This window comes from Thermobia domestica, chromosome 9 (assembly GCF_964235325.1).
Source record: "Thermobia domestica chromosome 9, izTheDome1.hap1.1, whole genome shotgun sequence".
NCBI classification, from domain to species: Eukaryota; Metazoa; Arthropoda; class Insecta; order Zygentoma; family Lepismatidae; genus Thermobia; species Thermobia domestica.
In genome coordinates this window covers 107,074,726-107,101,712 of record NC_137462.1, presented here as the reverse complement: position 1 = coordinate 107,101,712, position 26,987 = coordinate 107,074,726, and the positions used below count along the sequence as shown (strand labels likewise).

The following is a 26,987-nucleotide window of genomic DNA, read 5'->3' as shown; positions in this document are numbered from 1 at the left end:
CGTAAGAAAAAGGAGTCCATGGTAAAGAAGGAATCCACTTACATGTTTTGCAGCCTAGCAGTGGATTAGATCACTTTGAAAAGTTGCCAGAGAGCAACGAAACCATAAGCATAGCTTCCGGATACAAGGTAAGATATTTTTACTTCTAAGAGTAATTCTATATATTTATAGCATTACTTTTTTCTTTTTCAGGCAAAATCGAGTCATCCGCTACCTGAAAATAATAGTAATTCACACTTTGAAGACGAAGGACCTCCTGTTGATAAAGCGAAGCTGGGTTTTGTGTCGCCGTTCACAAAACTTAAAAGTCATGCTGCTAACCAAATGGGTATTCAGAAAGAAAAAAACGATGAAACAGTGGTACCTAATGACAATAAAACTGAATGTGACCGCAATACCCAAACTACAATCAAAACATCACAACAGGAAATTATTGATCGAGTTGTGGATAAGATGTGTGGTGTTCCCCCTGAGTTTAAATCATCCTCGCTATTTTCGAAAAAGGGAACTACAAATTCGTGGAGCGTAGTCCCTGAATATGAGACTGTAAATAATAATCTTTACAAAAAGGACAGTGAGTGTGGTACAAAGACATATGAATCGAATTCCGTTCCCTTAAACCGAAGTGAAAGCACACAGTCTAACGCGGGTTCTGTGACAAAAGAGAACAATATAGGTAATTGTGCTGCAATGTTCAATTCATTGGACAGAAGTGCTAGTGAAGCGTGTGATAAACTTAATGAAAGTGATAGTGCAATATCAAGCCGTGATGAAATAAACTCAACTTTCAGTGACACAAAAACATCACACTTGTTGGAAGAACTGGAGTCAAAAGACCGCATCAAGTGCAACACGGAGACCCCCGAGTCTCAGTTAACCAAAAGTCCAGAATATGTTGCTGAGTCAATAAAATATGTTAGTGAACCGACACGAACATTTCGGGCTAACAATGTTGACGAATCATCATCTACCACTGGGGACATGAGAAGAAAGTCGCTACGGGCATGTAAAGGAAAGCGTTACCAGGAGTTCATGAGCGAAGGCCGGATTATTTTAGGAAAAAGGACTCGAAAATTTTATAGCGAAAGGTAAGTGTGTATGTATGTTTATACCATCTCATGCATTGTGTACGTATAGAAATGAGTTGGTATGAAAGCAAACTGTTATTTTATATTAGTTTCTTGATACATAGAGTTATAATTAGTTAAGATAAAAGTTTTGTTGAACTCATTATGTGCATTGTGTACAGAGTTTTTGAGATTATATTTTAATTCTATGAATATTAGGTATATTATGAACTAGCGGAAGTGCCCGGCTGTGCACGGGAAGAATAATATTCATGCAAAATATTTAACAATAAAGGACTAAGAAGAATACATAATAAGGAGCAACTCATTCCGCATTGTCCCTGTCAGAAAATGAACTGAATAGTAGGAATGATATTGACCAACGTCTTCGGTGTTGCCCTGTCAATTCCCGAGACAGCTTATATACATGTTCTTGACTAAACTTCGGATTATATGTCATCGGGACTCATCAATCACCTTAGCAGCCCCGAACGATGAATTCGACATTAGTTTCGGTCACTTTGAACATATTATTTTCACTCCTTCTCATCTCCCCTTCCCTCCTTCTGTGCCGATGGAAACTGAACTTGGACTTAAACGGCACTATTCGTCTCAGCGACCTCGAAACGACACTAACACCTGTTGTTTTCGATTATTTTTACGTTACGCCTTTTCCACATCCCTTAGAAGTGCCAGGATGTTGTGTCACCACAGTATTTTCTTCCTGTTTGTCAGTAACATGTGCATATCAACTTGTTTTTAAAAATGTATTTACATACCGAATTTCACCTTCCTATCGTGAGGAGTTCGTAAGGTATCCCAGTCTTCTTCCCTCTCCGCTTAGAATACGCATCAAAAATTTCTAAAGATCTTATGGTCTCTTTGATACAGTTACTTAGAAGTATGCCAAGCCAATGGTGTAGATTTGTATACTGGATAAGTATTAAAAAAAAATAAATAAATAAAAAAAAAAAGGTAATTATCTGCAATCAAGGCCCAAGTTAGGCTTTGAAATATTGCAGATAATTTATTCATATCTGTCCGTAGAGAACATGAAGGCGAGTGTTGTACGTACAAGTAAATGTCCTTACATATTTTAAGTAATAATTTTAAATGACAGTCACTTAGTATCGACTTTATTTTATTTATTTTGAGTATAAATTGTGCTTTGTCTTCCTCCTTTTTGTGTGCTTTATCTCCATAAACCTGCCACCGGGCATAAAACTATTGATGGTAATGATCTCCATTTACAAAATATAGACATTATTTCGAAAAATAAGGGAAATTGGCACGAAAGGAGTAAGATACTTTTTTTTTTTTCTTTCTTCAATACCAGAGTTGAAACTTCAGTTTGAATTCGTAAAATTTTAAACAATGCAAGTTTTAGATTATTTCGAGAGAAAATAAGTTACGTTTCATTTTAAGTATGTGCTATTTCATTGCATAGAAATATTGTAGGAAATATGTTGTCGATTACATGCAATCATAAGTTTAGATAATCTTTTTTGAAGATCATTGTTTAATCTTAATATTTTTGTGATTTGTTTGAGAAGTTGGGTAATGTGGAAAATACCAGAGGATAGAAGAAATGTCATTTTGCGAGCAATATAGCTACTTTTCTTCTGCTTTCGACTGGTTGATATTCCATACTAGTATGAGAATAGGTGAAGTATGTTCTGAAATAAGACGTTGTGTTGTCTCCTGTTGTATTCAGCGTCGTTGTAGAGGGTACCGTTAGGAGAGTTGAAAGAGTAAAGGGGTAAAAGCAAGTTTATTTTCGCAAACGACGAGCTGATTTGAGAAAACACTAAAGAAATTCAAAGTGTACGACAATTGTTCAAAAGAAGAACCTAAAAGGAAAGTGAGACTTGATCATTTCAAGGAAAAACATCAAGAAGGTAAATAAGTAAAATTATGGGAAAACTATTGAAGATAGCAGAAGCTTTAAAATGTGCGGAATCAGAAGTGACGGCAGATTGTGGAAAAACTTGTGTAGGACTGAATTACTTATACTAAGTTTGACCATCGTATAAATTCATGGTTGTTTTTCAAATTTTTGCATAAGTGAATTGCTATAAAATGACCCTGCTTATTGTTCCTGTTTCAGAAGGAAAGGGTATTTATTATCTCTAATAATTTTCAACCTTCCTCAGTCGTATGGAATTCTGGAATGGAGTAAATGGAATAGTTTCTAAGGATCTTCTTTTAGGTGTATATTTGACGGACAAGTAATTATAATAAATAGTTGAAAATGCTTGTGTATCTCACCCAATGAGTATAGAGAAGCACAACTCTTATACTGGCCAACATTATAATGAGAATAAACAGATAGTTGACTTATAAAAGTAATTTATTGTATATAAGCAAATACCTTAATATTTGTCATAAATGAGATCTTCCATTTGAACTACAAATTAAGAATAAATTGGAAAATGCTTGAGCTACAGTAACGTAAATCGTGCATCTTGAGAACCTGAAAACAGGAGATCTGGAACGAAATTTTGAGGGTTTGGGAAGGTGAGGGCTTCTCATCTCGTTCTTTTTGTCTATCCTTGATTGTCAATATATATTTGGTCTCATATGTTAAATATTTCATTTTGATTCCTAGGCAGAGTAAGTGAGAAACAAAGCACACTTTCTTTTAAGTAAACATTGAAGAAGGATATCTTTCCCAAGTATGGCGGCGCGGCGGTTTGCAGTTAGTTCTTTGTGTTCTGATATCCGTGTTATTTCAGTATTCCTTTGTAGTGTCGAAAAGTTTTAAGTTCTATCTCCTGTAGTTTTATTGTTCGTTGTTATTTATGTTCCAGGTTTGCAGAGGGTTGATTCACCGTAGATGATCAAGGTTTGTCAGTTATTCATGGGTATACCGTATAAGGGGTTAGCGTGTTTCTGTGGTTGTCGAATTCAGTAGTACGACAAATATGGTGCTGTTTGAAAGTGGTTGGTTAAAGTGACACATTTTGGAAAGTATGCATATATGCACTTTATGATGCAAATTACAGTACGGTAGTGATTACCAAAATATATGCTGCAAGGGGTGGAAATATCAGCAGGCGTACAGTGGCAAGGGCATCCATCGCTATTAAAACAGAGTAAAGGCCTCAAATATCAAAGTGAAGGCTTGAAGTATACACGACGACGGGCATGTCACGCCAGGAAACGACCTATTGTGTGCAATATCTGTACAGCTATCCACAGGGAGCTCTCTGCTCCATCCAACGCCATCTCGTTACAACAAGCAGTGTATCACAGCACAATTAGTCGTATCGTCACTCAAGATCTGAGTGTGAAAAAGCGTTTTAAGTTGAAAGGTCACAGGGGAGTATCCAGGCCTGCTTAGAAAAGAATTAGGAGTACGAAGGCTATATGAACAGTATCTTGCAGGTAATAAATGGCAATGAGTTGTCACTTGGTGAAGCTTGGATCTAACTCGACAACATTAATAAGCTCAAAACTATATTTTACGCCTCAGCTGATGCTTAGGCCCACTCGGAGTTGTCCGAAAGTGTGGAGAGAACTAATCGAAGGACTTCATGTTAATGGGAGGTTTCTGCGTCTGTGGGCAATTGCCAATTCATCATACCCATTCCAAGGATAAGGTAAATGGATCTTACTTCCAGACGCAAATCATGGTATTCTGATACACCACTCAACATTTCGCAGTTGCATGACTTTGATACCCGAACTATGGTCCACATGGGCAAATCACCCATTATACAGCTCGGAGCTCAGTGGCATAATATCGACGAACGAAGATTGAGACTGGCGTGTCTGTCATCTTCAGATCCCTCCCCAATACAGGATATTTCTAAATGAGTATGGGAATTTTAATTAAGTGTATCTTGTATTACACAATACAGAAATGAAACACCTTAAAAGGAGCGGTAACTCAGTTTTTTTTTGGGGGGGGGGGGGTTCACAAGTTATAATTGTTCGATGTGGGATCCCCGTGTGACACGGCAGATATCTTAGTCTGTAGACAATTTCTTCCCTCCTGAAGATAGCGTGTGTAGCGTAAAGACTCCACTGCTGCGACAGTCCTGCGTCGCAATTCAGAAAGGTCTGCAGGTGGCGGTGGGATGTAAACACGAGTCATACCTCCTTAAAAATAAACCACAGGAGTTGAAGTTGGGAGGTCTTGGGGGCCATTGCAGAAGATTCAAATCATCCTTACAATGACAATTGATCCATCTTTGGGGAAAAGCAGCATTCAATAATCAATTCCATATTTCACAATGAAAGTGAAGGGTATCGTGTTGCGAGATGAAGTTGATTTTTATCTCACGATCCAATTAAGAATAGAACTATTGCTGGAGCATGTCCAAACATGCAACACTAGTGATAATATCGTTACACACAAGCAACTCATTTCTGGCGAATCCCTCATTTTTCATTGTTTCGTGTGGAGTTTAAGATCCTCAATTACGCAATTTATATTTATTAACTGTTCCACTGAAATGAAATGAGGCTTCATCACTAAAGATCAGCCCGCCAAGACAATCGCCATCTTCCATGCCCAGTACTTTTCTGCAGAAGTTGGGACGAATCACAGTATTTTCAGGCCTGTAATAGTTTCGGGGCTCAATGGTAGAGCGTTCACCTCTGGTGCATGGGATCCTTGGTTCGATCCCAGCTTGTGCCAGGTGAGCATTGTGGTGGGCAAACATCATGTGCGTCGGTTTCCTCGGGATTCTCCCGTTTCCTTCCACTTTCTTCATTTCATCATTTAATTTCTTTCGTAACACCCAACAAACAGTCATTGTAAGCATTATTATTAGTTCTTGACTCGCTTGCCTTAAAGATTTCCTTGGACTCCGAACGAAACTTGCTCGTGACTTTTATCACTTGTTTATCTGATACACGCTGTTTCCGGAGATCTTCTCCTTGCACAGGCATTCTGTATTCTTAAATTGCTTGTACCACCTCTAGGTGTTATCCGATGAGGTATCATATCCATATTCCCGCCGAAAAGCAGGTTGAATCCCAATTGTTGAATTACACCTTGCGAATTTCTAGACAGAAGACGTTACGCTCAGGAGTATCGCCGTCTTTACAACTAGCGCCGTGCTACGGAGGAGTTATGAAATATCTCCTGCAAAATAGCATAGTTAACACTAAAACATTGCATAAGCATTACTTGTTTTACTGAAACATTTTATTTAGATATAAATAGTGCTATTTTTTTCCTTTTCCTTCAAGTGTTGAAGTATAAGTTTTATATATATATATATATATATATATATATATATATATATATATATATATATATATATATATATATATATATATATATATATATATATATACCTAACAGAGGGACCATAAATCGGAATTCTGACAGAAATAGACAGAAAAGCAGAGTTAAACCTTTGATGCAGACTTGATTTGAATAAGAATAGATAGCCTTTGAATGAATTCTAATTAGAAATTGGAAGCACGTTACGTACTTTATAAAGAAGTTTACGTTAGAAGTCTGTTCTTAATGAAAGATCTGTAAAAGCTTATGTAGCAGTGTTAGCTTATTTACCTCTTAATACCTGATCCTGTGGAAGTGGATTTGAATCAATACCATATGCATGTATTTTCTCATACAGGATTCACACTGACCTTGCAAGTCAAGGAAATTAAAATTCGTCAGGGAATTGCTTCAAAAATATACCAAAAATCCAGGATATATACTATATTTCAGAGAAGAGTCAGGATTTTGTTTATCTAATTGGCTCACAAGATACAAAGAAATTTCAAATAATCAAGATAGACTCAAAGTCGTTGGGATAAATTTTTGGCAAGGTATAACTTCGAAATGACCCACTATTGCAGCCATGCTTTTCTATATTTTGAGTATATTTTCCAATAAGGAATAATATCCTAAGGTTATCCTGCTGTTTTTGAACACATTGCATGTACAGGTTTCACACGAACCTTGAATATCAGGGAAATACTTCAAATATTCTGAAAGTCAGGGAAGTCGCAGTCATTTTTTTTTTTTTTAAATTTTTTTTAAGCTACCCACAGATGATGTGAAAACACCTCACATAATAAAGATACATTCAGAAAGATAATGATTAAAAATAAGCTTGAGGAGCGCCGAAAGGTGTTGAACTTCAAACTTTAAAAGATGAAGAACAAATTAAAAAATCCAAATGCTACAGAAGAAAATAAGTTTATTCATTTGTTTTAGATAATCAACGGGATAGGCCAAATTATGATATATGTTTACTTATTTATGAGTGTATTCAAAATGCAAGATACTAAAGATACCATTGTATTTAAGTATTGTTTGCACTAGTGTTTTATTGTATTCTAGGTACAGAAAGTTTGACTCATATTAAGTATTTAAACTAAGAAAGTAAACTTGTACTGTATTTAAAAAAATAAAAAGTAAAGCATTCGAGGTGGTGGAAGCCCATTAAAAAAAGAAAGAAAAATATTAAATGTAACATAAGTGATAGTGTTCGCATGTCGCTAGTCAAAGAAGTCGGTACCAAAATTTCCGTGTCAACTCTAATGTATCTATGTATAAGAGGAAAAACGGCCAAAACTTCTAGATATAATTATTTGTTAGGAAAACAAAAAAAAAAAAAAAAAAAAAAAAAAAAAGGTCTTGTGTTTTGATAGTATGTATCTAAATTACTTGTGACATCACAAACTGTATAGTAAAGTTCTTCGTGGAAACACTGCCTTTTTTAAATTATAACATTGTTCTCTCTTAATACAAGTACTTGGAGTACTAAGTAGGTTGTAAAAATTTGCTTGTAATTGTAGCAGTGTTTTGAAATTTGGTTGTGCAACGATCAACAAAATACATATTTAAAACTATAATATTCATTTGAATAAATCTTGTAGATTAAAAACATCATCTTAGTATGTCCTATCCAAGCATACTATCTCTGATTCCTGTCGATGCTAATACTCTTACTAGTATTCTGGTAAGAAGTTTTACTCATGGTTTGGATGAAAATTGCAAATGAAAAATTATTGAGAGAAGGTTAAAATGAGTGGAAAATGATTTTCATATAATGTTAACTAATTACAGATTTACATAAATTCAAAATGTGACAGATTAGCTACTTATTACGAGACCTTAATGTCTCATGTAGTGGAATACTGCACGTTTCTGTCTGTGCCCAGTTCGACATCTTTCTAGTCCAGATATTGTTCTTAATTTCTTTTTTTTCTATTGTTCATCATAGAGTTTCTGAACTGCGTAGAACAAATAATAAAATTATCATGAATACGTTACAGTACTCGTCGCAAAACAGCTGATATTTTGTTTCTTCATAAAATAGTAAACGGAAAATTAAACTATCACTGCTTTGCACACTTAATTTCTGAACACTCATTCTCACTACTCGTAATGCGAGTACTAGTGTTGTTCTATGTTCCGAAACAAATGTCGCTCATGTGAAGGCTTCCTACTGAACTCAGCAGATTTTCACCTACCGTAGATACCTTTATCCCTGCAAGAATTTTCCAATCCCCATTGTGCATAATTAAGTTATAAATATTATGACATAGGTTGGATAAAAAGAAATGGCAACAGTGTTCTTACGTCAGAGCGCAGCATCTTAGCACTGCAGAAGTTTCTTAGCTGATAAAGAAATTTGAGGCAATGAAGTGTGACGAGTGGTAGCGATTGTGTTACTCAGTCGAAAGCAACAATGACGTAAAGTAGAGGAGGGAAGTGAAAACGCCATAAAAATGTTTCGGGAAGACGAACAAAGTGCGTGTATGAAGATTGAAGTGCCACGTGGGGCAGACCACAACAATGTTTTCAGCTACTTCGTGACGACTTTTTCGCCAAAACGAAGGAACGACTTCGCGAGAAGCACTATGACCAAGAGAAACCGTCATCCGTGCCATATGACGGTGCCTGCTGGTCATCGACAAAGATAGATGCACTGACGGTGTACAATGCCTTCCAGACGTTTGGCATGGAGGTCTACGCGGTTATAAAAACCGCATCCGTATCCGTACATCTGCAGTATCTACCCGCATCCGCAACATTTCGGTCCTATCCACAGATAATGCAGTAACAAATATATAAAACTTGCTCGTTCATATTATACAATTATGATTTTTTAAAAAATATTTTCAACTATAACAACTGTAAATTCCTCCCTTACAGTTTCGTGAATCATGTGATATAAAATCAATCAAGTTCAAGGTAAACATTCAATATTATCTCTTCCTATCGTAAGTCAACTACGCCAAATAAAATGCAATAAAATTCATACAAATAAAAATACGAAATTAAATGGAAAACATGCGAATTATTTGAGATCCTCTCAAATGCATATCTGTGATAAGAAAGTTGCCAGGAAGTTAATACCTTACCTGTCAATTAATTTCAGAGCAAACTCTTTTTTTCTTTTTTCCTTTGTCCAAAACGCAAAAGTAAAATTGAGATAAAGAAGTCTCTAGAAAGAAAAACATGAGCTACCTCACATAAGACTACCATAAAATCAGATTAGCACTTCATATTTATTCTAGACTTTAAAAACACAAACAATTAACGAAACTTAATTTTGTTTTAGCGGTTATTTCTCTCAAAAAGGCAATGAAACTTATTACGAGATACAGACAATTAATAGTATTTAGAACAATCACTAAAATCCTCGTATTTTCACAAATATCCGCATTTTTATCCGCCATCCGTACAGGAGCGAGAAATATATCTGCCAAAAGCTTTGCGTATACAACCGTGCAGATTTCGTGATAGAGACTGGGAGGTGATTACATTGAAGGAATGTAACAGGTGTTCTTTGCCCAAAGCCAGGTACGAATTGTAACAATTCTGTCATTACTTTTTATCCAGCCCTTGTATATACTTTTCTGATATGTTGGTGTTTTATTCATTTTTGCCTATTACGATGTTACATGTTAAATGAAATGAATTTCCTATGTCTTATTAGTTGTTGTGATCGTTTAATCTTGATTTCGTTTCGAGATTTTATGATTGAATGTAAAATAATTTAACTTGATTCTTTCAGATTATTTTTGCTTTTGGCAATCTAAATGTGAAGTTGATTTAATGTGTTCTTAGCATACGAATTTTCCTAATTCAATATTTTTCTAAGGAAATCGTCTTTTTTTGTAAAATTACAAGCAGCGAGAATAACTTAGTGTTTGATAATATTACTTTAAAATTACAGCTTTGACATTCCGCCAGTAAAGAAGGAAAGACGTGACTCAGGTTCCTCATCGACCAGCGAAAGAACTGACTCTGCATTTTCTGAAGGCAGTCGAGGATCTCGAGATCCGGAGGATCTGGTCTTTCACAGAAGTGTGAATCTCAAACCAAAACAGAAAGATCTGCATGCAGGCGGACAATTGCATGGGTATGTAATCACACGGAGTAGCGTGTTTCTGGTGGTGGTGATTGTGAATGGCTTATTAGGAAGCCCATGGTCTTTTGTGGATGGTGTAACAATTATGTGCGTATTAGTTGGGTTTAGAAAGCAATGCGTTGAAGTACTTCAGGAAAAGAAGAGATTAAAGTACACGTCACTTCATTAGGAGACTGTTTCTAAAAAAAAAAAAAAAAAAAAAAGCGTGTCGTTAATGATAATAAACCTAAAAAGGGGATTTTAAGCAGAGAGAATACATTGGAAATGCTCAGTTTTCTCAGTGAAGACAAGTAGGACATCAAATGTGTAAATGATGTCACGAAAAAGAGAAGCTGCGGGAATACTATTTACAATATTGCTTTTACGAAACTGGAGCCCAGTTTCAGAAGCTTCTAAAAAAAAAGTTACCAATTAGTTTTTGAATATAGTCTGTGAAAAAAGTTGTTGAAAGTAACGTTTATGATAGCTAATCTAATTTTGATTTGACTGAACTACCAAACTAATAATGTGCAATTGGAAGTTGAATTTAGGATGTGTTGTGTGTGAGTGGAAACAAAACTCACACAGAAAGATAGGAGCTCGTTAATAAATTGGACTGGAAAGCATTATTTCTCTTGCACATTGTATAGTTTAAAGATGTGAACATTTCAGTGGCAGTAGACTGAAGAAGAATATTGGGAAAAAGAGAGAGAGAGAGAGAGAAAGAGGAAAGAAATATTTATAAAAGTGGAACTTTGGTGACTATGTAGTTAAGAGTCAAGTCAGCGTGTGATAATTTTGAGTGAACATGCCTGCAGAAGATATTGCTTATAAATTTTGCAATAATATATTTATACAGAAATCAGCTTTTAAGTTGCCATAATTGAGAGCACACCTTACCTACCTTTTTGTGTTAAAGACTGTAGAATTTACATCGTACACAGTATGTCGGAAAAATAGCGGAACTTTTTAAAATTAAACAAAACGAATTAGGTATTTTACCAACTGTGATTCCTTTTATTCGAAATGCATTCCTTCCTCATCAGTACACTGCTGGGCACGTTCAACCAATGCTAGCATAGAGTTTTTAATGTCCTTTTTTGGAATCGCCTCAATGACCCTCGTCACGGCAGACTGGATCATAAAATGTTCCTTTCATGGCCAATTTTAATTTTGAGAATACAAAATAGTCACACGGCGATAAATCAGACGAACGCGGAGGATGTGAAAGCACATTGTTTTTTAGTCAAAAAGTCACGAATTGCGACGGTTCTGTGACATGGGCATTTCGTGCAATAAAGACCAATTGCCTTTCCTCGATACTTGGACCTTACGCGAACAATTCGTTTCCACAAACATTCCATAACACCCAGATAATATTCACCATTAACAGTTTGACCCTGTGGAATGAATTCCCGAAGTATAATACCTTTGGAATCATAAAAGCAACCACGTAGCACTTCAGTGTTTTGTTTGTGAATTGTACTTGAAGCACCAAGTCTTATCACTAGTTACAATCGATTCCAGGAATGTTCTGTTCAGTCTGACTGCTTTAATCAGGTCCTTGCAATGTTCAACGCAAGCAAGTGTGTGGTCGTCAGTTAAGGTGTGCAGAACAAATCGAGCACAGATTTTCCGTTTTTTTTAAATCCTTTGTCAAAATTTCGTGAATCATGTCTTTCGTCGTATTTAATTCCTCCGCCATCCATCTCACAGTCGAATTCACATCTTGGGCGATCATTTCACGCACTGTTCCACCACTCATTGTGACTTTTGTTTTTCACTCTACCTGGCTTTGGGTCGTCTTTTAAGGACTCACGACTGTCCCGGAATCGCGTATATACCACTCGAACACACGTGTACGAGATAAGCACTCATCACCATACACTTGTTTCATCATTTCCAATATTTGTGTAAATGTTTTACGGTTGAAACTTGAAACAAAATTTAATATTGGCTCTGCTCCGTCGTGTTTTTGTGACTAGGCGATACCAGATACTTTTCTTGCTATAACTTGACACTCCGGGGAATCAATTCTCATGATTGTGGTCTCATTTTGTTGAGCAGATATCTAGCTTTCAGTAATATATTGCTTCAATAGATAGAGCTAATTAATGGTTATCTGTAAAGAAAAAAAGTTCCGTTACTTTTCTGACATACTGTGTATGTACTTTAATGTGATTTCATGCATTTAGAACACATACGGAGTATTACAAATGTTAAAAGTCATTTGTTAATACCGGACAAATATTAGAAGTCAAATGCTATAGCCTCCTGAGACCCGAGAAAAAACGAATTGTTATATTTGGGTTTCATTTGAAGATTCCCGTTGCTATGCATGTACTATAAATGAAGTTACTTTGTTCAATTTTGGTCAACTAGGCCATCCCTGACCAGCAGTGGATAGGTCGGTCTAGCAACCACTAGGTCTCAGCGGTGGCAACTGTCGAAAAACAGACCACAAATCAAGGCCAGGTCTGAGGAGGATATATTTAATAGAAGAAGTGTATGATAATACAGTTATTACGTGAACTTGCTTCATCGTAAACTTGAGTTTAAATTTACATTGTAATCTGTTCAAATTATTGTAATATCAACTCGATGACGTTAGAATTTTGAAGGTAATAAAACTTCGTTGCAGTATTGCGAATAGTGTCAGGCATAAATATTATAGACGATCGCTGCTTGATGCTCTAAGATACATAGTGAATAACTGTGAAGTTCTATCTTTTATTCCGAAGTAGTAGAAACTACAGTCATACAGTCTTGATATGAACATCGCTACGAAAATAAATGAACATGTGAGGGGTTCCAAGGGGGAAAATACCCGAACATCAGACTTGTCTAAACATTACAGGACTCGTATTTTTTTTTTATCACCGACATTAGTGTATTTAAGTTGTTTTCATTAGAACTGAAGACTCCACCCAAAATCTGGTCAAAGAAAATGGGGACCACAAATGGAATGAGATTATATCCAGTTTTGGGAAAACGCAAGTCCAGCAAATTATAGTGACTTTTAGTGCATTTTCCCATACAATAGTTATTTTACGCCAACACAACGTTCTTAACAAGTTCAAGTGTACTTATGAGAAGCATAAAATCTGGTACATAGTGGAGGCTGCTTTTCGTTTCTTCACTAACTCATTGGTGCCAACTGAAAATATGTTGCATGTTAACTCAGTAAGCTTCAGAGATTTTTACGTTTCTACCAACTAGCTGAAAAGGAAATTGCAGTTGTCACGAAATTAATTCCAATTTTTACTCACAGGAAGGAAAACAAATTAAAATAGTGATAAGCTTATAAACTAATGCATCGTACCTTTTGCAAGAAGCCGAGTTCGTTACAGTTTTTGAGAAGTAAGGTTTTAACCTTTTTTTTCTCAGAAAGGTCCCACAGGATTGCAAGAACTTTCACATAGGACTCCAGTCTGGCAGTATTCAGAATCATAGACAAAGGTGTCAGCGCACACTAAAACTATATGATTGTAGTTCTACTATTGCGTAGTAGCAGTATTAATTTCTGTAATTCAGCAAGTGTATATATTAAAAATGAAGTGAAATTTTTAGTTTAACATCCCATGGTTATGTCCTTTAGAGTAAAGAAGGTAAATGATTAATGGAAATGAATGATTGTGAAATTATTTTTTGTGCTCTACCACCGGGAATCGAGTGCACCAAAGGCACATACTCCAGCCATAGACCAACGTGGAGGACTAAGTAAAATACATGTTGATATCATATATGACATTGTGATTTGATATACTGGATAAGGAATAAATATTCGAAGAGTAACTCGTAGTATTGCATATGGACTAAATATTGGAGAGTCCGATGATATTGGCATCACTTTTGTAAATTTGCTAAATATGTCAGTAATGTTGGTAATAATTAAATACTGATATATAAATTACGTACGTACCAGAATTTTGTAGAAATTAAACAATTATTCCCTCCATAGTAAGTCCTTTTCATGCTCTATTTAGATAGTTTTATTAGATTTTCAAACTTTAGCCCTCTGTTTTACCACTGTCTTTCTTTCTGTTTTAGTCTCGATTTTCACCGTTTCTTTTTCCTTTCTATTTAGCGGTAATTTTCACAACTTTTTCCTTTCTTTTTACCCTCAATTTCGAGAGGACGGTGGCTCAGTAGTAGAGCGTCTACCTCCGGTGCGTGTGGTCCCTAGTTCGATCACTGGTCAAGTAAGTTTGTGGTGGACAACATCGTGACCGTGGGTTTTCTTGGGATATTCCTGTTTCTACCCCCATTCTCATTCCACTAATTCTTTCATCATCACCATTCATTTACCTTAATTATCCGTCTCCCTTAACCCTAAAAAACATAATCATAGAGTGTTAAATTGAAGAATTTCGTTTATTTTTTTCTTTCCATTCGTGAACGAGGATATGTTTTTCTATGAAGAAAAAAGTAATACAAGTAATACAGGGATATAAAGAAAGTCTGGAACTGACCAGAAATTTGAAAACCTATAAAATATATGTGCGAATCTTTTCTTCTTCTTTTAAAAAAATATTGAAATCACATGGAATGACCAAAAACATGTTCGAACACGAACTTTGCGCAACATTATTTTAGAGGAAGCATTATTATTTTTACTGCGAGTTTGCGTAGTGATTTAAATTAGTGCAGTGTCAATAATGTATATTGGTTAATAAACAAGGTGAGAGGACTTAGTAATTTTTAAAGGATGTGAGATTACATTAAAAAGATAATTTGGACGTTACTGAATATAGCATTTGTTGTCTGGGAAAGGTGAGTTCTTTCATAGAATATAAGTTAAGTATAGTAATATTGTGTAATATTGCAGTAAATAATATTATATTTGAAATAAATAAATAATGTGAATTAAAGCAATTAATCAGTAGGCTCACATGCTGTTTTAAAAATGCTTTTATGTTACACAATGCTTTTATGTAGCAGTGTTGGGCATTAATCAGTTGAAATTGCAATTAATTTCAATTTGTTCTTTGCAGTTAACATTAATTGCAGTTGAATTTAATCATAAAACGTACAGTTTCATTTAAGTCAGTTGTTAATTGGTCACCAGGGAATTAAAACTTATAATTGTTAATTGCTAATCGGAAAGGTCCAATTGAAACAGTCAGCGATTAAAAAGTTAGGATAAGAACATGTGTGTGTGTATTGCGTTGTCCATATCTCGTTTTTGTATGACATATTTGAAATAAGGTACCTACATAAAATAGTGGATAACAACCATTCCCTCCCCCCCTTCTGGAAGAAAGCCAAAAGGACAGTTTTTTGATACCATGTTGATGGTTCTGTTCGCCTCGGAAGGCCTCTGTCATATATGCCTGTTATGCACACAAACTACAGACAAAACATCAACTGCTAAGGAAACGGCCGAGTAAAATAGCGACTGCCGACCAAATCAGTGATTAGGAAACAGAGACCATCAATACGAAAAATCTTAAAATTCGTGGGAAATTCAATTTCGCAGCTGAATTCCCTCGAATAGTTGTAATATTCCCTACTACATGACTTACGGTACAAACTGAAATTTGTCAGTTGTTTATTGAACCTAATATGGAATCTGACATCAATACTGAATATCGACAAGCGAGTTTCATTTCACAATGTGAAACTACGATAAACTTCCAAGCTATGCGAATGCAATACTTAGACTTGAAGTAGTACATCTATAACCAATAGAGGAATAAGATCAAAGATAGAACCTATTCCTCGAATGCTGAATCCATATGAATAATCCTTTACTCGCTATCTCTCAATGTTTTGGCTTTATGGAGCTTAATATTGAAACCGAAAGTTATATGGGTCTCCTTATTTTTTTATGAGCAGATTATATACCGAGTTTCATCTTTCTAACATGAAGGACTTGTAAGATATTGTATTTTTGGCATAAACGCTTAGATCACTTTACCCCACGTAGGATAACTTAATGGAAGGGGTTAGTGTTTACTCCTTCCAGAAAACTAATGTAATAAAAATCTAAGTTTGGCTAGGATACAGGCACCAAGTCATCAAAATTGGTCTAGCGGTGTAGGAGGAATTAACCGTCAAATTAGTTGTACATTTCAGTTATATACATGTGTATATATTTGAAAACAGCTGTACGATGTAATATATATAGCTCTAATATTAGCTGTCATGCTGTTAAGAATTTCTAGTATAGATACATTGTAAAATAATAACCAAAAGTTCTTTCACCTACATGCTGCATTCACATCACGTAATTAAATTATTTTCGTGCCTAATACTTTGTTACATCAAGAGTGAAGATATGTAGCTGGTCAGGGAGCGGACTGGATAGCATAGCATTTAACGCACCGGTATACTGAGCCAGAGACCCGGGTTTCATTCTCGATCCTGATTGTTTTTACTTTATGAATGCATTCATCAAGTTGTTGTTACAATCATATCTTGTACTTTAGACGTCCATCTAATTGCTGCTTTTAATGAAATATTTAAAATGTCTGTGTTGACACGTTTGAAGGTGTCTGTCCGGGAAGAAATACTTGCTGAAGAATATTAACAATGACACCAGTGGGTTTAATGGATGTTCATGTGTAGTAAGATGTATTTAATTATTTATAGCTGTGGACGTGATAATGTACCTGGAGAAAGAAAATCAAGGAAGCATTCGGAAACTTCTGAGGAATCATATTGTGATCCTTCCCCTAAGAAGAGGTTCAATTCTGTGTAAGTGTTTCCTCCTCTTGACAGGCTTAAAACATGACAGTAAAACTAGAAAGATCAATAAGAACACGTATTTATTGCTTTACACTGCTTGCATTAGAAAGGTTTACACTGCTTGTAAAGAATCTTCAGAAGAGAATTGAAGGAAAGCGTGCGAGCGAGAAGATTTAATTCAGTAATTGGAATATAAAGAACGAAGGAAAAGTGCAGAGGTGACTTCTCAGTAATAATAGAATAATGTATTGACTTATTTATGGGGAAAGGTGCAATATTCTCAATAGAAAGAATTATTTGGACATTTATGCTGACAAATTATTGAATCATGATTATATTCCATAGAAAAATCTACGTATTAAACACCGTGTAAATTCAGATACGTATATTTACATTACACATATATTGAAAATTAAATAAATTTATCTGGTACCACCACATACATGTATTCTGCAAAATATTTCGTACCACTCTAATTTCCTGAGTGGTATCATTATCTAGATATGCATACTTATGTAACAGTAAAGAAAGTGTGTTAAATACACAATGTAAATTTTTAAAGTTAAGTATGTTCATGTTTTCCATAAAATAAAGACAACATTTTCAATTTTGTCTTAATTTTATTACGTATTCGTGTGTTATTTCTAATGTTGTATTGAAAACTTAATTAGTGAGTGAGAATTTCTGATTATAGAATTCGCATGAGTAATAAAATAGCACATATTTACAGCGTTCTATTACTAGACTGTGCTGAAAAGTTCCTGACTTTGCCCCAGAAAGAATAGTACTAGAGGGGATAAAATTATACACTTGTTCAACATATTACCCCTGAGACTGATGCATTTCGTACAGCGAATCCCAGGGTTTTCAATTTGGAAGTCACAACATGGGACGTATAAGATTGGCAGTTGTGTAAAATGAGAATCCCTTTGTATATCTTTCCGCGGCATTTCGTGCTAACTGCCTTATGCAATTGCTGCTGCTATCAGTAGGTTAGCATAATACCTGCTGGTGATGCTTAGAGTTCCGAAGTATGCATGACATTCTTTGCTCATTTCTGGTTACGGAACTTCTTTAGCCATGGAGACACAGAGTGGCATCACTCCATTGACTGATTCTCTGTCTCAGAATCATACATATGGAGTCAGGTTTCGTCTTAAGTCACTAATCTGGCCAGAAAGTCGGAGCACAAGCCTCAAAATGGGCCAAATCTGCCTTGGATACTTCAACTCGTTCCTTATTCTGATCACTGTTTAGACATTTCAGTATCCACGTTGCTGAAAGCTTGCGAAAGTTACATATATAATATATTTTCGGCTGCCCTCTGAGACCAGTTCATGGACAGCATCACATAGCAGGTTGGTTGAGGTTGAAATTGAGGCACGTTCACTGCAGGCTCGACTTAACGGTGAAATGACCAATCTTGAAATGAACTATTCAGATTTCGATAGTGCTATAGAGACACTGCTCTTCCGATGCTTGTTACATCTCAGTGTGAATGTCCTTTTCAGAGACTTTCCCTGGGGAAACAAATTTCATCACAGTCCGACACCAAAGTTGTGAAACTTGCTTGAGCCTTCACCATTACTGCTTCAAGTTATTAAATGAATGAATGAATTAAATAATTCTAATAGATAAAACGATTTGTACCATTACGTACTAAGATACTTCACTTAATGTTCCTTCAAAACCGGGTTGGAAAGGGGTGAAAGCCAGGAACTTTTCAGCACTTCTTTGTATATAAGTAAGAGCTCAATAACATTAATGTATTTAAGATAGGTATATTTTTTTTTTCTTAACCGATTACTTTTATTTTGCCTTGTCTTAAGAACTTGGCGATTACTTGTCATCTTAATTACGTGCAATAAACCATCTAATCGCCTTCTTTACATTTGAATGTGGTTTTAGTTACACGAGGGTGCTGAGAAGCTTTTAGCTTTCCTAAGAAAAACAAGTCAATGTTTTATGATTTATTTATTCAATATACTTCACTTCAGTTCGATTTTTTTTTTTTTGCTTTGGTCCCGCAGTTTGTTTAATCTTTTTTTTTTTTCGGTTGGGTGTCAAAACATGCATTTGTAGCTGCAGACGCTTCAAAAATGTTGCGGAATTTTTATCCCTTCAGGTACTTTCAAAATTTTGAAATGAATGATAGTCAAGTGAAGCTAGGTCTGGTAAAAGGGTGGATGATTCAATGTTTCAAACACCAATGTAGCTAATTTATCAATTGCAATATTGCGCTTGTGAGGGGATGCATTTTTTTTTTTTTGGAGTATATTTTACACATCAGTTTTGAGTGAAGCTATCTAGTAATGATGCACAATGAGCTCCGGTTATGGTGTACCTTATCGATAATTAACAATGATTACCTCTTCCTAATCCCAGAAAACACTAGCAAGAACGTTTGAACTGGACTTCTGGAGCCGAAATTTCATTGCCCTAAAGGAACTACTGTGACGCCATTCATTTGATTGTTCTTTTATCTCTGGATCATACAGATCTATGTTTCTTCCTCCGTGACCAAACGTGCAGCAAAATTAATGGTATCCTGTTCAACGGAAACAAGCATATTGGTCAACATGCTTCTTGTCTGCATCAAACATTTGGGCATGCATCATTTGGCGGAAAGTTTTCTCTGTCAAGATGATAACAAATAATGACAATAATGCGTTCACGGGAGATGCCTAGATCCTCTGCTATCCTTTTAACAGAAATAAACCAGAGAGAATAATTTCATACACCTTTTAAATTGTTTCGAGTACAATCACTATGAAGGGTCTCCCAGGGTTGGATTCAGTTTTAGTGCCAAAATCTTCTGTTCTGAATTTGACAACCCAGTTCTTAACATTAGCATAACACAGAGTGTGGACCCTTATTGTTTCTAGGATCGCATTGTGGATGGTTTTGGCAAACTTCCTTTAGTGGAAGAGGAACTTGATGACTGCTCTTTCAACATCATTGAACTCTACTTGCTGACTTACTATCTTTGTTCCTCATCTGCAGCGGAACTAGGTCCACTAGTCCCAGTGCTTTGATTTTGGTCACAAACGTATGGAAACATGTAGTTTTCAAGCAAAACAATAGTTATTGAAATCAGAAAATGGGAAGGGGGCAAAGCTAAAGACTTCTCAGCAACCCCTCATATTGAGTTAGTTTTCTCTATAAATTTTGCATTGATTTCGTAGCGTTGGAAAGTTAGTTTTGCTGTCAGAACGCACTTTATGTGTCAGAAATAAAATCAAAAGTGACTTTTGCTATGAGGAAGCAGTTGATTGATTCCTGGTCTTTTTTTCCCTGGTAATTAGCATATTTTTCTTGTCTTCTTCTGCGATGAGTATTTAACGTTCCTTTGCCTTTACTATCGATACAGTGATGTATGTCGCATTTGTTTCTCTTCAGGCCTCATTGTTGACAGTAGCATGAAAGTATAAGATGACCCGGCACCTCTGTATAGTCTTGTTTGTTTATATAAAATATCAAGTGGGAAGCCATAGTTTTGCAGCCTGTCTTAAGAAACATGATCTCAGTACATATGAGTCAAGATTTTAGTTAAAAAAACACTGTAGTTATGGAAAATTATAACACACAAAAAAAAAAAAAAAAAAAAAAAAAATGTGGGTAAAGATCGGCTTGTTTCGTCTGCAATAGTCATAAGTAGTACAAGTGTCCATAAAAGCCAATATATCGTATGAGCGTGAAGTTCAAGCTTTAAACGTTATATTTTTGTAAGATGCATATGAAAACATATTGTAACAAGCCACATAAAGAACCTTGCAAACAAAGCATGATTGTTGATATTTTTAGATTTTTTTTTTTTTTTTTTTTTTAATAGTAGACAATAATTTTAGTATAAGGCGCTTCATGAACTACACCACATCAATGTTTATTGATAACCTTATTAACCCTAGTCTTCACGAAAACAAGAAATATAGTGGTTCATGAAGCGCCTCGTACTAAAATTGGTATAATTTTTTAAAAAAAGTCTAAACCTGGTGCATACCAACAACCATGCTATGTTTCGGATTTTTTTTTCTTTGACTTTCTTCAATGTTTCATATGCATCTTAAATAGTTATAACGTTTAATGCTTGAATCCATATTCATACGATATACTGGCTTTTATGAACACTTTTACTTTTTATGACTTAACATAGACAGAAAAAAGTCCACCTCCTATGTAAAAATCGTGAGATCATCTAAACATTTATACAAATGTAGTTTTGTGTTGGAGGAAGTTATTATAGAGAGCATCAAAGTTCTTCTGTATATAGTTTGCGGTTAGTGCTATCTATTAATAAGATTTTTTTAAAGTGCTTCGAGAGGCGTTCGGTGCTTGTTTTCTATGGGATTTATGCTTTATTGAGTAGAGTATGATCTGCTTTTAATTTGAATTCTTAATTGATAATTAATGTTTTTTTGTTTTTCCAGCGACTTCAATTTGGATGAAAAGATTGAAGCTTTACCATCGTTAAGCTTAGAAGAGTTCCAGCAAAAGAAGAAAGCTCGTAAGAAGAGGAGTTCACCAACGGCTAAGAAAAGTACTCCAACCAAGACAAAGAAGAATGAGCTTGTTACTAGTGAGTAGACAGATTTTCTTAAAAACTGAAAGATAGTCATAAGTTAAGTGGTAGTCAGCGACACAACTAAGTTTTTCGGCAACTTTCATTCTATTTTCTTTGTAGTTTTGAGAAGTTAATAGTTTACGAGGGTCACTACGAAAGTTTCGAGATGTGAAATAACTTACATACTTAAAATCAATTTAACACTTATATTTTCTCAAAGTATTCACTATTACACTGTACACACTTTTGCATCCTCGAAAACCACTTTTGGAAGCAGTGTTGCTAGTCGTTTTCTTCAAGTGTTGAAAGTTCATTCTCGTAAGCCACTACAGCTTCTTCAGGGCTGCAAAATCTCTTCGCACGCATGCGATTTTTGATCCTGGGGAACAGAAAAAATCACACGGGGCCAGGTCAGGGCTATACGGGGGATGAGTCATAAGTTTGACCTCCGTAATTTCTAAAAACTGAATTGTAATGTTGACTGTGTGTGCGGACGCGTTGTCATGATGAAGCAGGATCCCACGCAATCCAGTTCTTGGATGCCGTTCCCAAAGCTTCTGAAACACTTTTGTTAGGCAAACAGTGGTGTACCACTGAGCAGTAACAGTCCTTTTTTCTTCAAGTGGAACAGTTGCAACATGGCCAGATTTGGAGAAGAAAGTTGCGACCATCTTCTTCCCCACACTTCGCGGTCGCTTCACTTTCGTGGGTGGATTTTCGTCTGGAAAGATCCAAACTGTAGACTGGCGTTTATTTTCAGGGTCAAATTGATAGATCCAAGTCTCATCACCAGTAACAATGTCAGAGACGGTCGAGAATTGCTTCCATCAAATCTTGCAAGCATTTCTTCACACCATTCCACGCGCATGCGCTTCTGCTGTTCAGTCAAAGTGTGAGACATCCAACGTGATGAAACCTTCCTGAGCCGAAGATGATCATGAGGAATTTTTGTTACTGCTGGCGATTTAATGTTCACTGTAGATTCAGTATCCTTGAAAGTTGTTCGGGGATTTTCTCGAATAATTTGTTCCACAGCGGCAATGTTTTCACCTGACACAGCTGTTGCCGGACGTCCAGCTTTCTCTTCATCTTTAAGCGATGTCCGGCCTCTTCTGAATTCACAAAACCACCGAAAAATTGTAGCACGGGAAGGAGCAAGGTGCCCAAATGCCCCCTGCAAACGATCAAGGCTTTGTGTCTCGTTCAAACCACTTTGAAATCGTAAAAGGTCATTCCCGAAAATGTTCCCTTTCGAGCTCCTTCTAGATAGCCGAATACTTCTCATATCAACAAACAAGTGAAGGCGATACGGCCACGCCGATAAGCGAGGCGAGTTGAAACTTGCTTCGCTTCTTCGTTCTGGATACCACTACTGAACGCAATTGTTGGAATTCAAATACTGTGCCACAACAATGCGTATCTCAAAACTTTCGTAGTGACCCTTGTACACAATTTGATTTTTTTTTAAGTTTAGCGTCTCGTTCAGCAGCGGGGCTATATAAGATGTGGACCTACAACTTAACGTGGAATCTGAAACACATAAGCTCCTGCCCAAGAAAATAGGTTAGAAAAAAGAAATATAGTTTTTTGATTGCGTTGCAACGTTCTTCTGTTCTCAAACAGTGCATCGTCTTCTTTTATGGAAATGCTTCCCTTTGACTGAGGCCCGAAATTTTGGAGAATGATTTAGTTGACTGGTATGCAAGTCTTACCCAAGTAACCTGTGTCAGTTTAGTTCAGAGTTTTAAGTTTTGATGTAAAAGGTTTTGTAAACGCCCTCTTGGTAGAGGTAGAATTTCTCAGTACTCTGGAAGATTGTGCATTGTACATGTGATCTTTGAAATGTTTGTACAACCTCGAAATTACAATGCAACATGTGTGTTTCTTCATAAATAACTCTATCTACGATTTTCTTTACGTTAATACCTTTAGTGTCTGTAAAACTACCAAGGAAGATAGCATGAAGGCTGTTGAAAAGTTTATAGTTTTTTTCGATTAGGTGTGTGAGTCGTGATAAGAGGTACACGTATTGTATGGTTAATTGTAATTCATGTGAATAGCATCTGTACTGAGTTTTTATTCTTTTAAGTCTGTTTTGAATCATAACCTTGACATTAATAGAAATTTCATTTGCCAGTTAGCATCTCCAATTTCAAATGCAGTTTTAAGGCGTTCCTGAAAATTCACTAAAGTTCATTAAGAACAATGATTACGGCTAGACTTCCCGTAAGAAGATTCCTAATTTTCGTTGAAGGAATGCATCTAATCAAGAAATGAGTGAACAGCAGAGTAATATTCTTAAAATTGATGATTTTCTCTACTATTAACATTTATCGAAATGTATTGACATTGGAAAATAAATTCTTTAGAAAATAGGACTTGCTATGAACTGGAAGCTTTTGCAGGATGATTACTTGATGAGTACTTGAACCCACTTGACTTTCCTGTGCCAGATTCTCAACTTAGTTACGACTGCGTTTGTACAACCTAACATTCATTGCCTAAAACCTCCTTGCAGATCCAAACAAATCGTTAACGTAACTGTAGGGTTCCCTCATTCTGGAAAATCAGGGAATGTCAGAGAAATCATGCATTTTGCGTAAACTATCATGGAAAGTCAGGGAACGTAAATGTGCAAGTGGAACATTCTTTCTTTCAATCTAACTTTGTTTCTTTGTCAATTGTACAGATTGATATGTGAATAGGACCACAATAATACAGCATTCTCATGATGACTGTGATGCAGTGTTGCTATTTCGTGCTGAGGGAGTGAGGTAGTGTGTGTGGAAGGAGGGTATTTGTGTGTGAGACAGAGATGAGGATAATTGATCATGTAAAAACAGAAATGGAAGTATTCGTGTCATCTTCGCGGACATCGGTTTTAAGACAGAAAAACTACTGAAAGAACTAAAAGCATCAGATAAAGATAAACTAGCTTTCACTCTTGACTGTCGAAACTTTCTGCTGGGCACAGTCAAGACGATTGTGAAAGGAGCCCTCTGAAATACAAACTGGTACGTGCTCTGTTAGCTTTGGACCCTAGGCTACAAAAGAACAATCCAGAACATGCTCAGACTAGGATGAAATGCATCGTACAAACTTTGCATGAGCATAAGAGAATATTTGGTTCTGTAGCTGAGAAAGCAAAGTGTCAATTTATGTCTTTCTGTACTGAAATTCAGGGATTTCATGACTTCAGAGAATACGAAGAGAAAATGGGCAGCATCAGGTTAGATGACTTCTTTGCAAAGGTAATGCCCAAGAAACAAAAATATTCTGATTTGTGGAATGTTGTGAAAATTTTTAATTTCATCCTCCTGCAATATCTCAGTGGAGAGCGGGTTCTTAGTCAATAAGATACCTGTTGTAGAAAACCAAGTCGAAGATTCTCTGGTAGTACAGAGGCATGATGCAGTTATGTACTATGGAGGTGTAGAATCTGTTTCTGTTGATCAAAGAATGCTTCTCTCAGTTTGTTCAGCTCGGAGACGCTATGATATGCCTTAAACAGAAACAAATCAAAAGTGCAGAGGAAAGTAAAATTAAAGATGAAAAAAGAAAAAGTGCTGGAGTTAAACAATTGGAAGCAAAGAAGAAACAAATGGAATTACGTTACAAATAAGAACAAGACGCTCTCGTAGAGCAAATTCAAGAACTGAAAGCAAAACAAAATTCTTGTTTAAAAATGTAAATGTAAGGATTAACATGTCTCAGAGTTGGCAATACTAGCACTTATAGTGGGCCACGGTGGCTTAGTGGTAGAGCGTTCACCTCTGGTTCATTGGGTCCTTGGTTCGATCCCAGCCTCGCGCCAGGTGAACTTTGTGATGGACAAACACCATGTGCGTGGGTTTTCTCGGAATTTTTCCGTTTCCTCCTACTTTCTTCATTCCACCATTTCATTCATTTGTCGTCATCACCGTCTGCTTTAGCCTAGAGGGCATAGCCGTGGAATGTAAAATTTAAAGATCTCATTTCATTTCATTTTAGGACTGATAGTAATAAGTCTCAGGGAGAGTTGGCAATATTTTATTGACTGCATGTTATATTTCTTGTTATTGTTCTTTTTTTCAAGCAAAAAAGAAAGAAAAAATCTAATTTGCAATGTCAAGGTATGTGGTAATGTATCATACATATATTATTATATACTTACATGGTAAATTTTGTGTAAATAACAATTTCTCATATTGAGCATAAGAAATATATAAATGGTAATTAAAGAAGTGTGTTGGACAGGGATGAGGATGGAGGAAGCCGGTAAAAAGCGTATGATAGAACTTGCCCCATATCTTTCCATTTATATTCAAGAATTCGTCAGGGAAAACAAGAATTTGTGTCAGGGAATGTTAGAGAAATCGATCTTCACTTTTTTTTGTGAAAACCTTGAACTGTTTCCACAGAAGATCGAAGTTGAAAATACGGGTAAGAGATGATTAAGTCTAGATAATTGTGGAGCTCCGCTTAGACTTTCATGTTTACTAGAGCATAGTTTGTTGAATATTTAGTAATCTTTGAAATCTACCAAGGTAGTGAAGTTACCAGATGTGGTACTATGATCAGTGAATTGACAACATTTACGCGACCAAACACATTTGTATTTTATTATTTTATCAAATTTTATGAAGGAACTAATAAAAGAAAGAAAAAAAAATCAAGTGAAAGAGTAACATTTTAAAGATGGTCTTTCAAGATGAATTGTAGAAATTTTCGGTTTAGAAATTGAGACTATTAAAAGATATTGTTTGTTTCTTCTTTCCTTCGTATAAAATAGATTAATATATATATATATACTATATATATATATATATATATATATATATATATATATATATATATATATATATATATAAGAGAGTAGGGAGAGAGCAGTAATTACGTTTGTTGTGCGAAACAGTGTTTCTTCCAGACATGTTTTTAGGGTGGCACTCCTCCCGGAGCTCTGAGAGATTCCCCCGGAGGAGACAAAAATAATACGTCTATAATATAATAAATATAATAGTACTGTGTAAAAATAATGTGCCTCTCCGAATACTCAGTGTCCCCCCCCCCCCGGATTTTTTTTCTGAAAGAAACACTAGTGTGAAGTAGAAAACACGTGTTAATACAGCGCTTGCTGTATCTGTGAAGTAGACATACCTAAACCTGCTGTGTTTTCGGTTGTATTTCTTGTGCAATTAAAGCTAAGGATATAAAGTATCTTTTACGTTTCCAAGTCGTGAGAAATCACCAGATCGATATAAATTACGGCTCATGAAAATCAATGGGAAAAAAATGTACCAAATAAAATCACTAGTGTTCCAAACATCTTGAAGATCCTGCCTTCGAGAAGTCAAGTTA

The 26,987-nt window shown here is 35.8% G+C and overlaps 1 protein-coding gene across 8 annotated transcripts in view; it reads left to right on the top strand.

The window, feature by feature from the left end:
- bbx (bobby sox) overlaps window positions 1-26,987 on the top strand; it is a 205,292-nt gene that overhangs the window by 166,164 nt on the left and 12,141 nt on the right. For 6 of the 8 annotated variants that reach the window (XM_081771660.1, XM_081771657.1, XM_081771663.1 and 3 more), the window contains 4 exons: window positions 193-1,088; window positions 10,226-10,411; window positions 16,994-17,098; window positions 21,517-21,665. In XM_081771660.1, coding sequence (XP_081627786.1) covers window positions 193-1,088; window positions 10,226-10,411; window positions 16,994-17,098; window positions 21,517-21,665 — 1,336 coding nt within the window. The remainder of the gene's footprint in view (window positions 1-192; window positions 1,089-10,225; window positions 10,412-16,993; window positions 17,099-21,516; window positions 21,666-26,987) is intronic. The other 2 variants (XM_081771661.1, XM_081771665.1) reach the window with 2 other exon arrangements.